The 17974-nt window shown below is 46.3% G+C and overlaps 1 protein-coding gene across 4 annotated transcripts in view; it reads left to right on the forward strand.

Moving 5' to 3' along the window:
- Window positions 1-15933, forward strand: part of AdamTS-B (ADAM metallopeptidase with thrombospondin type 1 motif B) — a 187502-nt gene extending 171569 nt beyond the window's left edge. For all 4 annotated transcript variants that reach the window (XM_076213340.1, XM_076213339.1, XM_076213341.1 and 1 more), the window contains exons 17-25: window positions 286-423; window positions 1520-1649; window positions 3294-3502; window positions 4224-4373; window positions 4662-6266; window positions 6644-6772; window positions 12856-13029; window positions 15194-15356; window positions 15675-15933. In XM_076213340.1, the coding sequence (XP_076069455.1) occupies window positions 286-423; window positions 1520-1649; window positions 3294-3502; window positions 4224-4373; window positions 4662-6266; window positions 6644-6772; window positions 12856-13029; window positions 15194-15356; window positions 15675-15793 (2817 nt within the window). In that variant the 3' untranslated portion in view covers window positions 15794-15933. The remainder of the gene's footprint in view (window positions 1-285; window positions 424-1519; window positions 1650-3293; window positions 3503-4223; window positions 4374-4661; window positions 6267-6643; window positions 6773-12855; window positions 13030-15193; window positions 15357-15674) is intronic.
- The last annotated feature ends 2041 nt before the right edge of the window (window positions 15934-17974 follow it).

The raw sequence follows: 17974 nt of genomic DNA on the forward strand, positions 1-17974 counted from the left end.
GGGTACCTGTACCCCCAAAGGAGAACGAAACCTTAAATCTGGGGGTACGAGACATGATAGCCAGTGCAAAGGTGCTGTATATTTACCATGAGAAAGCAAAGCGAAGTTATCACTAATCCTTTTCATATGTTTGCATAGTATTTGTAATGGATGGTGGTACGAGAATTTTTCTGAGACATCAAAGGGTACAGTCACTGAAAAAGGTTAAGAACCACTGCTATAGCGTATACATGCCGTTCTACTAAGCTAACTCCCTCTCTTCCCGACCCTGCTGTGGTGTGGCAGTTGCTGTTTCAAACGAACAATCCGGGCGTCCGTTGGGAGTACACGATCCCGCACGAGAACGTCACGTACACGCCCGTGTTCGACTGGGCCCACGCCGACTGGGACGTCTGTTCTGTGACCTGCGGATCTGGAACTCAGGTAAGAAAGTAAAAGGTGCCTCTCGTTTGGTTTATTGGGATACAGAATGTGTGTCCAGCATTAAGATTACTTTAACGAATATTAACCCCGTTGAAGACATAAGAACATAAGAATGAAGAGACTACAAGAGACCATGAGGCCTACACTAGCCAGTTTAATGTCCATTACCACTTGCCATGCCCAACACTCATACTGGTCCCAACGGTATCACAATAGATACGAATTAAAGACACATACGTCACTACTTTTTTCTTTTCAAAATAAAGTACTACACAGATTGTAGCAACACAGGTACTGCCAGGGTCTGGTTACTTTAAAGGAGCTTAAAATCTAACACAATTGTACCACATCCATTTACGGTGTGGTGCATAGTAGTGAAGGCAATGATACATCGCTGTCGTCAACATTCCTGTCTAATGATACTGTTGACCTTGCAACCACCGTTCGCCACATCTTGTTGACATTTTTGTAGTCTTCCAGAGTCTTTCCTTTTTCTCGCATTACTTTACTCACTACCACAGACGATTCTGAATGAAATATAAACCTACTGGGCAGGATGCCAATCATTGGAGATCTCGTTCAAACAGTTCGATCCTGTAATTAATTCTCATGGTGTCAACCACAATAAAATATATACTGTACAGTGATATGCCACGAAATTGAAGGAAATCATAAGCCATCTAACGACGTCTTCAGGCACTAACTACCACAATACCCTGGCTATACTAACGTCATTTTGTTCTCCTCATACTACTCTAAGCCTTTCGAGGATCATCCTTAAACTTCTTGAATACTCACGAGGAACCCACAGTCGGAATTAAAAAGGAAACTAAGAAAAAAAATAAAAATTCTATATTTCGGCTAATAGCTAAAGGTACTTTCCTGAAGAGAGCTATAGCTATTAGTCGAAATACAGAAAGTTAACTTTCTTCTTAGTTTCCTTTTTAATTCTGATTGCGAGTTCTTCGTGCATTTCGCACAAATGTGTCACTACATTTCTTCCCGGTGTTCTTGAATACTATTTTAAATAGCGCCTCTCGTGAATCTGCTCCCAAGTCGTCCGATAAACTCTGGTGTTTGATTGCGTCTGTTGCAGGTATCTCGGGTGCGATGCCTCGAACAGGAAGCTGGCTTAGTAGAGGACCGATACTGCCGCCACGTGGCCAAACCGCGCGACATGTCGCGGAGTTGTAACGACCACGCTTGCCCTGCATGGTGGTGGGCTGGTAAGTAAAGTTTCTCAGTTCTTCCTCGCGAATGGACGGCAAACTGTCCTTGTGCCGCATCTTGGTGAGTGACAGGAATATAAGTTGACACTTCGACAGTTTACTAATCTAGTTATTCGTCTATGTGTTTATTTATTCATTTATTTATTTTCTTATTCATCTATTACTTAATTAATTTGTTTATCTATTAATTTAATTATCTACCTATTTTTATTTATTCATTCATTTACTTATTTTACGCGCGCACACACACACACACACACACACACACACACACAGATACATACACACATACCGTACAGATACCCCCACACATACGCACGCACACTCACAGATACACCCCCACACGCCCTCCCCCACACACACGGGTGCACGCACACACAAACGCATGCACACACTCACACCTATGCGCGCACACACACACACACACACACACACACACACACACACACACACACACACAAACTAAGGTGAGCGAGAGGTCGGTAACCTAATTTACTACTGGTAGGGCGGCATCAATGGAGTCCCCATGGGAGTATTAGTGCTTTGTTGTCACGAATGATCGCTTCTGTCCTTGAAGAGTCATAGATATGGATAAGGAGATAGTTGTGAATCACATTAGAAAGAAGGAACAATAAAACTTATAGTGATTTTTTCTATTTATTCATTTATTCTTCCATTTGTTTCTTTTTATTGTCATTGTTATCATTATTATTACTATTATTATTACAATTATTATTATTTCTATTATTATATTTATTATTATTATTATTATTATAAACATCATTATTATTAGTAGTAATATTAATATTAGCATATTATAGTTATCATTATTACCAATATTGTTATCACTATTGTTATCTTTATTATCATTATTGTTTTTACTATTTTGCTATTGTTATTTATTATTATTCATTTATATTAGGTGGATTGAAGAAAATTCTGATGGAGAGAATTTGTTTGTTTATTTAGAAATAAATGTTGGGCGCCAATAATGATAGCTCGCTTCTAAGGGCGAGAAAAGGGGGAGGGGACGGTGAGAGAGATGACTGTAAGTTTCATGTCCCATCTTGGTCTGCTTGCGGGGGAGGGGGGAGGAGATAAGAAAGCAAGGAGCAGGGAGCCAGGCCCACGTATGATGCTCCGAGGCAATCTCAATCTTCGGCATTCGTACGCCCTTTATATACACGGGCAAGTCATGACCCGTGCTCCTAATTGGTGTGAGGTCAAGTGTGATGCGTGGGAAGTCGGAGGCAAAATGTTCTGACGTTGGTGACTCAGGAAGACAGAAGGTATACGTTCCTCAATGAATCCAGTGTTCATTATCACGTGGCTGGCCGAGGTGCAGGTTAGTCATCGCTGACCAATCCTGGTAATGCACGTGTGTCCTCAAGGAGGCTTTGTTCGACCCGTGGGCCTCAAGGAAGCTCTGGGTCGAGTCACGCGGTTGGAAGAGGGGGTCGCGAGCTTGTCCCATGAGACCACTTGCGGGTCAGTAAGGTCGTGGGACGGCCAGAGAAGAGGTGAGGGCGGGAAGAGTAACCGGGAGTGAGGACTTCTAACAATATTAATATAATTTTTTTTGGTCATTTTAATTTTATTTATTAATATTTTTTCAATCAAAATGTTTTTTTTTAATCATAGGCCCTTGGCAGCCTTGTTCAACCACGTGTGGGTCAGGAGGCCTACGGCGGAGAAGCGTCATGTGCGTGAGGTCCTTCGGGCCGACTGAACAAATGGCTTTGTTGGACTCGGACTGCGAATCCGACGAGAAGCCCCACGAGATCGAGAAATGCCCTGAGGCTGATCCCTGTCCCCTCCGGCGCACCTGGATTGTCGGCCCCTGGGAAGATGTGAGTATTACTTAGCTATTGGTGATCTAACTTCACATATTTGCTCAATTCTTTACAGCGTTTCTTAACCATTTCTCGATCTCCATTTTCTCCCTATAACCTAGGCTTAAGTCATCTAGCACGCTCTTACGGGCGGTGACATCTACTACAATGCCTTATTATGATGTTGGCAAGTTGAATATGAATGTGAAGGGTGAGAGACTTGAGAATGCGGAGAGTTTTGAGTCTTCGGGGGCACTTTGCCGCAATGCCTGCCTCTGACGGGAGGCAGGACGATCTTCGGGGTGCTGATATTTCAGCGGTTGTCGAGTGACTTTCATTTGTGGGTAATATGGGAATGTGCTTTGAATAGGTCACCCGGAAAAGTAGGTAAAAGAAATCAAAGTCAAGTGTCGGTGCAGACTCTTTCCCTTTATGAAAGGATTCAAGTGATAGACAGGCGGCGAAGCATCAGGATGAAGTCAGTTCAAGAGCCTCACAGGGGAGGGAAATAAAGAACATTCTGGGTGACTCTTGTGATACGTAATTGCACAAAAAAGGGGGTTGAAATATTTCGGGAGAAAACCGAGCGAAGCACTCCTGAGGGGAGACGCGTGCCAACCGAATTCTGAAGGATACTGACCGTGACAGCACTTCGTCTTAAGTATGTACACTTCCCACATGGCGTAGTGAATATGTGCTACACATTCCATAATCTGCTTCTTCTCTCCCGGCCCCCCAGACGTGCGGATCAGATCCTTGTGAGTTGGAGTCCCGTACCGTCACTTGTCTCCTGCCAAGCGGAGACTGCGACCCTCTGACCAAGCCGCCGGAGCAGCGGCAGTGTGGGAACATCACCTGCGGAGTCTGGAAGACCGCTGAGTGGTCAGAGGTACGCTACACACACACACACACACAAACAACACACATACACACACACACACACACACAAGCAGACACACCACACACAACTGCATTTAGAATTAGATAAATACATTCACATTTTTATTGTAATTCATCACGCTTGGTTGAATAAATATCCATAGTTCTTAATATTTACTGGGTTATCCTACAAAGTTTATATTTCTAAACCATTAATGCGTATTCGTAAGCACATATGGGCACGCACACATCATAAATGTATTCTAATTCTCCTTCTTCCTTTCCGATGCCCCCGCAGTGTTCCTCGGATTGCGGCGGCGAAGGTGTCCAGCTGCGCTCCGTGTGGTGTGAGGACGGGATCGCGTGCCGGGAGCGCGATGAGCCCATGAGCATACGGGAGTGCAACGGCACCTGCGTGGACAGCAGCTCCTCCAGTAAGGCTGAAGAGACGCGGCTAGAAACGGGAGGATGGGAAGAGAAGGGAAAACCTGGCGCCTTTGAAGTAAAGAAGTGGAAGAAAGGAAGAGGCGGAGTAAAGAAAGAGGACTCGACGTCTCCCGATGTGTTGTCCACCTCGCCGACGTTAGTTGCAGCACCCGCCTTCACGGCCGCACCGACCATTCTGATGTCATCAAATGGTACATCGAGTATCGACGCGGAAGGAGAACAAACTGAGATGGAGGAGTCGGAGGAAAAGGCAAAGAAGGGGGAGACGGAAGAGAAGAATGGTGAAAAGATCATGTTGGAAGGAGATGATGCCATTCAAGATCGAAAGAATGGAACAGTAGAAGGACCTGACGGAGACGTCGACGATGATTCGCCGAAGTCAGACAAGGAAGAATCATCAACATCATCTTCACTACCCCCTCCGCTGCCTAAGGGCGTAAGACCAACGCTAAATGAGTCTGATAAGGACGTGGCAATAAACGCAGGAGAGGACGAGAATGAGATTGAGAAAGGAGATGAAGAGGTGGAGGAGGGGAAAGAAAAGGTTGTTGCCCCACCACAAGGAGAAAGAATGGATGGAGAAGTTCTTCCAGCAGGCGACACAGAACAAATGTCCGGGGAGGAGAAGGAAGAGGTGGAAGAGAAAGGAGATAGTCCTGTACCAGACCTGAGAGGAATCCGCCAGGAAGAAGAAAGTAACTCGGAGGTTCCAAAGAAAGATGAAGGAGGAAGTGCGGAAGAAGCAGGGAAGGAGGACGAGGAGGGCGTGATGAAGGATCACAAAGACTCCCAAGAAGAGGAGGCAACAGAGCCTAAACCTCAGGAGATCAAACCCGAATTGACCGGTTTGCGAGGTTCCAGACCGGCTGCGCCTGAAGATCCCGCCGGAGCCGATGACATCATCAGCGAAGACGAAACTAACATCGGAATTCCCGACAGGGAGCATGAGGAGGAGGAGGAGGAGAAGGAGGAAGACAATAGTCTTCCCCTTGAAGAGGAGCGGCCGATGGGTATTGCGGAAGACAAAATACCCCTGGAGGAGATCGAGGTCATCGAGATTATCCGAAGGAAGAACAAGAAGAGAGCTCAGGAGACCAAGAAAGTCAAGATTCACACAGGAAAAAAAGCCGTGCGGGTTCTCAAAAGGATCGCCGAGAAGGAAGAAGAAAAGATGGAGGAGAAGAAAAAGCTGGAGGAGAAACAAAAAATGGAAGAGAAAAAGAAAAAAATAGAGGAGGAAAAGAAATTGGAGGAAGAGAAGAAGAAATTGGAGAAGAAACAGGAAATGGAGGAGGAGGAGGAGTCTCCAATGAAGGGTATATTAGATGATGATGTGCTGCGGAAGTTGCAGGAAGAGATGGAAGAGGAAATCAGGAAGATGGAAGAAGAGGAGATGTTCCAAAAAGAGGAGGAGGAAGAGGAGGTTTTCAGATGGAGAGTCGGCAATTGGTCTGAGGTAAGTATAAGCTGACTTAATGAACACGTATCTTGCATTCTGCAGTAATATGAATAATGTATGACATAAAAGGGCTAGGGAGGTCCCGTATAGTAGCATGATGCAGCTCTATCCCCTGGAAACACCAGCAAAAATACACAAAAGAACGTGAAAAAATAAGTGTTATGTGTATTATGTTGCCACCTACTTATGATGTATACAGGTTACTATACACTTTTTCACTGATTCACACCCTTACATATCACCCGTACACACCTTTGACCTCACTTATCCATATCAAACTCTTGCTTGTCCTCTATCCACATTTTACATCCTCTCCTTCTTGATCTCGTTTTTGTCATTTGTGGTTCTTTCGCCCTCCCCACCCGACCCTTTAGTGCTCTACATGGTGTGGCCAAGGAATTCAACACAGACCCGTGGAATGTGTGGACCTGCAGGCCGGGGCCACAGTGGCCCCCGATTCCTGTGCTTCCGTCGCCCCGAATGACACGAAGACCTGCTCCCAGGTGAGTCTGACGGCGCCAGTGCCTGCCAGTGAGTGTAATTAATTTTATTATAAAAATCAAAGTATGAGTGGCGGCAGGTGAACCTTCGGCCCAAGATTAGGCCGGATCCAGAAAAAAATAAGAACAAAGAAGTAAATATCTCAAAAGAAGCAACAGAGAAGTGTTAAAGTGCATCGCTTAGGTGTATGTACAGGTGATTTTTTTTTTTTCCTGCTGCTGCCTCGGCGAGAATTTTATTCCATTCATTGACTGCGTGATATTCAGCAATATTGTTTATTTACATATCAAAATATTACTTCTCTCATCTGTATCTTATTCTAATGAGATATTCGGAATTGACCTAGTCCATACGATGACGCATACGTAGGCGTATTGATTATATTTATTTTGTAGTTGTAGGTGAGTGACTCCCGAATTCTATTGATGGTCTGATCACGTTTTCTGTGTTTATTATTACTCAGAATGAAAGAGAACGAGTAATACAGCAGTGACTTTATATTTCATAACACAAGTAGTGTAATGCATCATACATTAGGCATCCGATCCTGCGTGCGAGAATTTGACTTGTAAAGAGGTTAAAAAAAAAAAAAAAAGTAAATAAATAAAAAGTCCCTGTATCATTCCGGAGTATGTGACAAGGCCTCAGGAGCAACTGATCGTACAGAGCCCAAAAAGCCGATGATTCTTTGCAATTTCTCCAGAAATAACAATTTTGAAATTCATTTCCTTTAGAATTCTTGTGTAACAACCATCAGTCCCTAGTAGTTTCTCAACATTGAGCTTTGCTATGTTCATTCTAAATTTTCCTTGTTCATATTGACAGAGGTAAATTTCAGCTCTTCATATCACGTGGCTCAATAAGACATTTAAGTTTGGACGGGTGCCACCGCCACGCCCCTGGGCTAAGGCTGTTTATGTCTACCTTTCTTTGTACTTTGTCCGACTCTTTACCTGTGAGGCAAGTTTGGACCAAATCGGTCACCTTCGGATTTTGGGCAAAATTCGTATGGTTTCTCCTTTGAGATTTTTTGGATTTTGGGTCATTTTGGTGACCTGCTTAGAGTTACCCGCCATATCACCCACAGGTCGAGGGCGTCCACGGGTGCCGTGGAGTCCAATATGACACCACTCAGGGATACGGTATGGGTGCCACAGGCCTAAAAGTGAATACTGGGTGAAAAGGCCCAAGTTTGGAGGGGTGCCACCGCCACGCCCTTAGGCTAAGGCTGTTTATGTCTACCTTCCTTTGTACTTTGTCTGACACTCTACCTGTGAGGCAAGTTTGGACCAAATCGGTCACCTTCGGATTTTGGGCAAAATTCGAATGGTTTCTCCTTTGAGATTTTTTGGATTTTGGGTCATTCTGGTCACATACTCAGATTTACCCGCCATATCACCCACAGGTCGAGGGCGTCCACGGGTACCGTGAAGTCCAATTTGACACCACTCAGGGATACGGTATGGGTGCCACAGGACCAAAAGTGAATACTGGGTGAAAAGGCCAAAGTTTGGATTGGTGCCACCGCCACGCTCTTTGGCTAAGGCTGTTCATGTCTACCTTTTTTTGTACTTTGTCTGTATCTCTACATGTGAGGCAAGTTTGGACCAAATCGGTCACCTTCGGATTTCTGGCAAAATTCGTATGGTTTCTCCTTTGAGATTTTTTGGATTTTTGGTCATATTGGTCACCTGCTCCGATTTACCCGCCATATCACCCACAGGTCGAGGGCGTCCACGGGTACCGTGGAGTCCAATTTTGACACCACTCAGGGATACGGTATGGGTGCCACAGGCCCAGAAGTGAATACTGGGTGAAAAGGCCAAAATTTGGAGGGGTGCCACCGCCACGCCCTTGGGCTAAGGCTGCTTATGTCTACCTTCCTTTGTACTTTGTCCGACTGTCTACCTGTGAGGCAAGTTTGGACCAAATCGGTCACCTTCGGATTTTGGGCAAAATTCATATGGTCCTCTGAGATTATTTGTATTATGGGTAATTTTGGTCACCTGCTCATATTTACCCGCCATATCACCCACAGGTCGATGGAGTCCACGGGTGCCGTGGAGTCCAATTTGACACCACTCAGGGATACGGTATGGGTGCCACAGGCCCAAAAGTGAATTCGGTTGAGTTGACCAAAATGACCCAAAACCAAAAAAATCTCAAAGGGGGTACCCCATGGAATTTGGGGGGAAATCCGAAGGTCAGCGATTTGGTCCAAACTTGCGCCACAAGTACACAGTGGGACAGGGTGCACATCACCGTAGACAGCGGAATCCTGAGACCAAGGGTGTGGCCGTCAGAGCCATCCAAAGTTCGGCCTTTTGACGTTTATGCCTGTGGCAGGGATACCGTGCGCCTGACTGGTGTGCCATTGCACTGCAGGGCATCCCAGGCCGCCCCGGACCTGTGGATGTCATAGCGGCTAAATCGGTGGAGGTGACCAAAATGACCCAAAACCAAAAAAATCTCAAAGGGGCCCCATGGAATTTGGGGGGAAATACCGTATCCCTGAGTGGTGTCATATTGGACTACACGGCACCCGTGGACGCCCTCGACCTGTGGGTGATATGACGGGTAAATCTGAGCAGGTGACCAAAATGACCCAAAATCCAAAAAATCTCAAAGGAGAAACCATATGAATTTTGCAAAAAATCCGAAGGTGACCGATTTGGTCCAAACTTCCCTCACAGGTAGAGAGTCGGACAAAGTACAAAGGAAGGTAGACATCAACAGCCTTAGCCCAAGGGCGTGGCGGTGGCACCCCTCCAAACTTGGGCCTTTTCACCCAGTATTCACTTTTGGGCCTGTAGCACCCATACCGTATCCCTGAGTGGTGTCAAATTTGACTCCACGGCAGCCGTGGACAACCACGATCTGTGGGTGATATGGCGGGTAAATCTCAGCAGGTGACCAATATGACCCAAAATCCAAAAAATCTCAAAGGAGAAACCATACGAATTTTCACCAAATTCCGAAGGTGACCGATTTGGTCCAAACTTGCCTCACATGTAGAGAGTCGGACAAAGTACAAAGGAAGGTAGACATAGCCTTAGCCCAAGGCGTGGCGGTGGCACCCCTCCAAATTTGGGCCTTTTCACCCAGTATTCACTTTTGGGCCTGTGGCACCCATACCATATCCCTGAGTGGTGTCAAATTGGACTCCACGGCACCCGTGGACGCCCTCGACCTGTGGGTGATATGACGGGTAAATCTGAGCAGGTGACCAATATGACCCATAATCCAAAAAATCTCAAAGGAGAAACCATACGAATTTTGCCCAAAATCCGAAGGTGACCGATTTGGTCCAAACTTGCCTCACATGTAGAGAGTCGGACAAAGTACAAAGGAAGGTAGACATCAACAATCTTAGCCCAAGGGCATGGCGGTGCCCCCCCTCCAAACTTGAGCCTTTTCACCCAGTATTCACTTCTGGGTCTGTGGCACCCATACAGTATCCCTGAGTGGTGTCAACTTGGACTCCACGGCACCCGTGGACGCCCTCGACCTGTGGGTGATATGGCGGGTAAATCTCAGCAGGTGACCAATATGACCCAAAATCCAAAAAATCTCAAAGGAGAAACCATACGATCTTTGCACAAAATCCGATGGTGACCGATTTGGTCCAAACTTGCCTCACAGGTAGAGAGACGGACAAAGTACGGAGGAAGGTAGACATAAACAGTCTTAGCCACAGGGCGTGGCGGTCCCACACCCAGTATTCACTTCTGGGTCTGTGGCACCCATACAATATCCCTGAATGGTGTCAACTTGGACTCCACGGCACCCGTGGACGCCCTCGACCTGTGGGTGATATGGCGGATAAATCTGAGCAGGTGACCAATATGACCCAAAATCCAAAAAATCTCAAAGGACCATACGAATTTTGACCAAAATCCGTAGGTGACCCATTTGGTCCAAACTTGCCTCACAGGTAGAGAGTCGGACAAAGTACAAAGGAAGGTAGACATGAATAACCTTAGCCCAAGGGCGTGGCGGTGGCACCCATCCAAACTTGGGCCTTTTCATCCAGTATTCACTTTTGGGCCTGTGGCACCCATACCGTATCCCTGAGTGGTGTCAAATTGGACTCCACGGCAGCCGTGGACTCCATCGACCTGTGGGTGATATGGCGGGTAAATATGAGCAGGTGACCAAAATGACCCAAAATCCAAAAAATCTCAAAAGAGAAACCATACGAATTTTGCCCAAAATCCGAAGGTGACCGATATCGTCCAAACTTGCCTCACAGGTAGACAGTCGGACAAAGTACAAAGGAAGGTAGACATAAGCAGCCTTAGCCCAAGGGCGTGGCGGTGGCACCCCTCCAAATTTTGGCCTTTTCACCCAGTATTCACTTTTGGGCCTGTGGCACCCATACCGTATCCCTGAGTGGTGTCAAAATTGGACTCCACGGTACCCGTGGACGCCCTCGACCTGTGGGTGATATGGCGGGTAAATCTGAGCAGGTGACCAATATGACCAAAAATCCAAAAAATCTCAATGGAGAAACCATACGAATTTTGCCCAAAATCCGAAGGTGTCCGATTTGGTCCAAACTTGCCTCACAGGTAGACAGTCGGACAAAGTAAAAAGGAAGGTAGACATCAACAGCCTTAGCCCAAGGGCGTGGCGGTGGCACCCCTCCAAACTTGGGCCTTTTCACCCAGTATTCACTTTTGGGCCTGTGGCACCCATACCGTATCCCTGAGTGGTGTCAAATTGGACTCCACGGCAGTCGTAGACGCCCTCGACCTGTGGGTGATATGGCGGGTAAATCTGAGCAGGTGACCATAATGACCCAAAATCCAAAAAATCTCAAAGGTGACCGATTTGGTCCAAACTTGCCTCACAGGTAAAGAGTCGGACAAAGTACAAAGGAACGTAGGTATGAACAGCCTTAGCCCAAGGGCGTGGCGGTGGCACTCCTCCAAACTTGGGACTTTTCACCCGGTATGATAAGATGACGTCATTATGTGATAAGATGACGTCACGATGTAGTCCTATGACGTCAGTTTGTGTCCCTGTGACGTCACGAGGCGATCCTATGACGCCATGATTAAATCCGTTGACGTCACAGTATAATCACATGATGTCACTAGGTATTAAACATATGGAAGTCAGCTTGTGGGTTATGAGACGTCACAAACTGCCATAGCACACTATTGGATGAGGACGCTCGCCTCGGGCTTCGAGGACTTCCCGCGGGAAGACTTGGGGTGAGTTGGATACATACCGAGGGTCCAGGCCCGTCTTAGCGGGAGACGCTCAGGGAACGTCTTCACCCAGGACGAAGCCTCTTGACTAACGCCCACGGACGATGTCGCTCGGAAACGAACTCGGCCTCGCATACTCCCTTTCGGACTCTCGCTTACCCCGAGGATCTTCACGAAACTAGTGAGAGTGGTAGGCGTACGCTGGACGGAAGCAAGCGTCTCCACATTCATGTACCTAGACGGCTATTTGATGCATTTGCCCACCGGGGAGGGTGCATCGGCCGACATCTCGGTGGCTCTGAGAGTGTTGGTGGACGTGGAGTTCCGGGTGGACTGGGACGGGTCTGCCCTCGCTCCCACACAGACTTTATTGGCTCGGGATTGAGTGGGACACTATTTCTTCGCGGAAAGCTGACCTAATGTGTGAGAGGCCTAGAATTAAGGCAATCCATCTAATTAATATATATATATTTTCACATCGTGATAATCGTGTAGGCATGTGATCTAATCCATACAAACATGGTTCATCCTTAAAATTGTCAAAGTAATATCAATAAGTTTTGTCAGAAAATATTAACTTCTTCGAAAGCTATCTAGATCTAGTCCACTGTAATGATTTATTTTGTAAACCCAACTGATGTTTAAGGAATAATCCAATTATTACAAATTTAATTCTATCGGTGATTTTTTGTTCATTATCATTAGTTGCCTGTTAGGTAACTTAGGTCTCTTAGGATATTATGAGATATCCAGTTGGTAGCTCAAGGTCCCTGAGACCCCCCAAGAATCGTCAATAGGACCCGGAGTGCCATTCAACATTTTCCTTTTCACGTTATTCCCTCTACCCTTGGTTACCTTCTCCCCACCAGGGTGTCTGCGAAGACTGGCAGATCGGCGACTGGGGAGAATGTGAGGGTCTCTGCGGCGAGGGCGAGATCAGTCGAGATGTCGTGTGTCCGGAAGGTTTGAGATGTGACCCAGACACCCGGCCAGACCACGCCCAGTCTTGTGACACAGGGAAGCCCTGCGTGTCTTGGGTTAAGGTAAGGAGAGTGAAATTACGGTAATTCTGAGTGAGTCAGTATATGTGTGTGCACGCGTGTGTGTATGTGTGTGCGTGATTCTCCCCCTCTTCTTGACTTATATTTCCTACTTGTGTTATAAATTTATATTTACAGATATATTTCCAGTGCTTTCTACGATTCTTTTTTGCGTCATTTAACTCCTTCGAATTTACTTTTTCAAGTACTTTCTCTGTTCTACAAAGTGAGATTTTTATTAGTTGTGCTTGCATTCAATCATGCATGCAGAGGCAACAGTGAAACGCGCCGGGGGATGATTTACGCGTTTATTAATCAGTGGGTTATGTGTACATGGGAGCGCTAGTTAAGCACGGGAAAACAGACGGGTATCGACTGGCGTGGGGGCAGCTGTCTTTCGCTACACAGGGCGAAGACGATGCTACACCTAGTATAAATATGAAAAGAGGCCGTGTCGGCCGTAACAAAGGGGTCCTTGTACGGGAAGCGTCACTGCTGGTCAGGGCACGCCACTACATTATGTTACCCTGCCATATGGTAGTACCCTATACTAAAACACATATCACACCTCCCCCTTCCCCACTGTGTTCGGAGGACCATCGCGAGAGGTATGTCTATTCGCGAGCCGAAGTGAGCGGCGGGATTCGCGCACGAGGACCGCAGGTCCACCACCAAGGGATGGGATGCGATGAGGACGGCGTCTTTGGGGGTCGGTGGGCGCTTCCATAGGGCGGCGGGGACGACGATGCGCTAGCTGAACAGCGTCAGTTTCCCGTCGGCGGAGAGGGCGTCCCGGAGCTTCCCATACGGAGGGACAGAGTCGGGTAGGGTGAAGCGGTTGGGCGGGAACCCGGAGGACACGCAGGTAAGCAGGCGGCCGTAGGCGGGGTTTATGCGTGCCGCGGCCCGGAGTCTTTGGAACGTCCTGTCGGCGACGGTGGCGGGCGACGGGTCGTGAAACGCGGCGGGGGACGATTTACGCGTTTATTAATCAGTGGGGTTATGTGTACATGGGAGTGCCAGGTGCGCACTGGAAGACAGACAGGTATCAATTGGCGTGGGGGCAGCCGTCTTTCACTACACAGGGAGAAGACGATGCTACACCTAGTATAAGTATGAAAAGGGGCCTTGTCGGCTGCAACAAAGAAGTCCATGTATGGGAAGCATCACTGCTAGTCAGGGCACGCCACTACACTGTGGTACACTGCCTTATGCTAGTACTCTATGTTAAAGCACATACCACAAGTTGTATCTTCCCTACCTGTAAATTTCTTCTCTCATTTTTTTTCATATTGACAGTGTAAATTTAAAATTACATTATCATTTTCACCTATCAGGCACTGGCAATTGTGTTTCAGTCAACTCAGGGTCTTTGGTTACCGAGCCCCATTTCATTCCCTCGTCTTACTGGGGACATGCTATCATGAAGTCTCTTTTATATTTCTCCTGGGTTATAATTCTTAGATTTGTTTTTTAATCTTACCTTCTCCCAATATTCCATTATCCACAGTTATGCCATCTTTCACTTCCAACATCATGCCACTCTACATTTTATATTTTCTCTCACCTCTCCAGACTCTGTATCCACCATTTCTTAATTGATAGTCTGGTCTCCAGTAAGCAAAATATAGGAGGTTCATATCTCATAGAGTTTCGCACCTCTGTCTGATTGCTGTGCTCAATAATCAAAGAACATGAGGCAAAGGTATCAACTTTGCGCTTAGGGCATGTGGTCCTCACCATCTTCGTAAGGATCCCATCGTGCACTTCCTTTCCTGTTAGTAGGCTTGAACTATCTGCGGCCTCAAAAGAATCCTTGTAGAGGCATATATTGCTCTTCTAAATATTTTTGTATATAATAATTGATATATCTGGCAAATTTATATGCGTATCAAAATAGGTGGAATGAAATGCACGCATTTGAGCGTGCACTCAGATATTTATGTATGCAGTGAAGTGCTAATAACTGATTTCGAAATTTCTTTGTCCACCCATTTCTCTACCCTCCTTTGTTTTCCATTCCCCCCTCACCTCATACCACTCATTCTTTTATTTCTACTCTACCCTTGTCTCATATGTGGTTTCCGCTCATTCTTCTAACATCTTTGGCCACTCCCTCGTGGCTCCCTAACTTCCGCACCCACAACATCCCGATCCCTCTGAACAGGGCCCCTGGAGCATGTGCACCAGGTCCTGTGGGATAGGCTACCAGATTCGCCACGTCAAGTGTGTTGACGCCAGGACCCAGAGTGCCTTGGAGGAGTGCCAGATGGAGAAGCCCTCCCATAAGCGCAAGTGCAACATAGAAGAGTGCCCTGAGTCTCTCAAAGGTTAGTGATCAGTGGTGATGGTGGTGGGAGATAGTGGTGGTGTCAGTGGATGGTGGTGGAGGTAGTGATGATGGTGGGGTTGGTGGTGATGCTCATTGTAATAATGGATGACGATGGCAGTGGTGGTGGCAGTGATGGTGGAGATAGCAGTGATGCTGGGGGCTAGTGGTGGCAGCGGATGGTGATGGTGGTGGCAATGGTGGCTGTGGTAAGTGATGATGGTAGTAGTGATGGTGGCGGAGGTTATAATGTTATATTTCCATAACAACTGTGAACAACTTCCTGACCCCTTTCCTTTCCCTTTCCCGCTCCTTGCAGGCCAAGCACGGGAGTGCCAGGACCGAATGGATTCGAAACTGTGCGGCCGCCTCCGTCACATGTGTTCCACCAAGTTCTTCAGGATCAAGTGCTGCAAGACCTGCCTCAAGAATGCTTGAGTCTCCTACCCAAGCCAAGCCTGTGCCTCAGGGGTGCTGGATGCCCACCCTCTTCCCCCTCTTGATTCAGGACTTCCTCGAGGCTCACCATTGAGAGGGCTTGAGAGATGCTGTGATGTGTGTGTGATCTGACGAAGGTGACATTTCCTAGAAAAGAAAGAAAAAAGGTTTCCGTAGGAGTCCACATGCTAGCCAAGATTTAACTAACCTCTGCCTAGGGAAATGTCTCTACTGGAGGTAACTGAATGAACATTGACATGAAACTCCCTTCTGAAGATGAAGAGAGTGGTGAAGGAGGCAAAATGCAAGGACAGTGGCAGCTCAAGGAGGAAGAAACTCCTCATTAAAATAACACTAACCAGGGAGGAAAATAACTGAGAACCCTTCCGACTTGGAGAAAAAAATAAAATAAAGGAAGGAAAGAGGACAGCACTGCAAAATATACAGAGAAGAGGGGTTTCAGAAAAAAAAAAAAAAAAAAAAAGAATAGACGAGGGAGAGAGGAAAATACTCCTGAGAAAATAAAGAAGGATGAAAGGATAAACATAAGTGAAGGAAGGTTGGGGGGGGAGAGGAAGGAGAGGCTACAATGCTAAAGGAGATAGTGATAAGTGCTAACTCTTCGAGACTGTCAAATGGAGCTGGAGATGGAAATGGAAATTTATAGAAGAAAGTTTGGCCAGGAGAGGTGTAGATTACGGCGTAGATTATGTGTAATGGAAAACAGTGCCGATTATTTTTATACAGTGAACATAAACACAAGAGCGTGCACGTGTGTGTGAGCGTACCTGTGTACGTGTGCACGCTATTTAGCTGGGCTGTCAGTATCTTAGGAGGAACATGGTGCCATGAAGTTGTCTCTTGGGATGAATCAGGACAGTTACAGACCTCAGTGTATTTTATTTTTGGGTAGTAAATGTACTTCCCTCAGCATCATCCAGAATAGATATACAAGATGACACTATTTCTGCTAGCAGTTTTGTTTGTTGAAGAATGAGAGAGATAAAGGGAGAGAGAAAGAGAAAGAAACGGACTGAAACTGTATCTGGTACTCGGAAACAAGCAACAAAATTCACATGTCAACAACCTGTGACTTTGAAGCAGCCTGCGTCACCCTACTCATTATCGCAGTGCAACTGATGGAAAAGGAAATATCTACCAAAAGTTTGATCTTGAACTTATCTTGTGATGTCAACTTAACCTATGATGTTATGTACAGGAAAAAAATGCTCATGTAAAGAAAATAAATCTGCTGCAGGTAGGCAGGCAGGCCGGGAATTGCTTAGCTATATCGCCATGTGATTTCAGAGGTGATGGAGTGCATTTTGATTGACAGTGAGAGACAAATTGCGAGGAGGAAAGGTGCATAAAGTGAAGCATATGAAGTAGAAGAAAAAAATATTGTCCATATGATAAAGAAACATCACTGACAAGGGGTATGGAGTGGTTGAGAGGGAGGGTGTACCAATAGAGGGGGTGGGGAAAGGAGTGGTAGGATAGTGTAAGAAGGTACTTGAGAAGGAACAGTGAATTAAACAAAGAACATAAGGTCAGTTACCCAATCTCTTGAATGCTCAAGGATCTCGGAAACACTCTCTCTCTCTCTCTCCTTTCCTTTTCACCAAATTACTTCTTTCGTTTACTCATAACCATGCATATCCATACATCTGTGAGACATATGATCCAACACTTACTGATTGATGGCGCAGGGGTAATGTTCGCAATCACTATGCAAGCGGTCTGAGTTCAAATCCTGCCCATGCCTGAAATTATTTCAGTATCATTGCGCTGTGAGCCAGCACTCCAACTCTTGAAGGTGGGAACTTGGGTGTGTGTGTAAGGTCACAGTATTACCCATACATCAGTCATATATAACCTCTGAGCTTCCATCCTGGAGGGTAATAGCTATCAATTATGAGTCCAGCACGTGATCCAAAACCATGGTGGTGAATCACACACACACGCACATACAGATAAGTTAAGTAAGGGAATTACAGCAACTGTTGGTATCTAGTCTTTTACCAGCTATCTAAACGCTGTAGTCACCGAGGATCACAACCCTGTTATGGTGACTCACAAAGAAGAGGACCAGAAAAGTGCCAGCCAGATGCAATTCTGTCACCGTGACTAATACCCAACCATTCAAATGTTAGACACTCATGATATTATGGGTGTAATTGA

Source organism: Oratosquilla oratoria, chromosome 31 (assembly GCF_046742065.1).
Source record: "Oratosquilla oratoria isolate Oo_2021 chromosome 31, ASM4674206v1, whole genome shotgun sequence".
NCBI lineage: Eukaryota > Metazoa > Arthropoda > Malacostraca > Stomatopoda > Squillidae > Oratosquilla > Oratosquilla oratoria.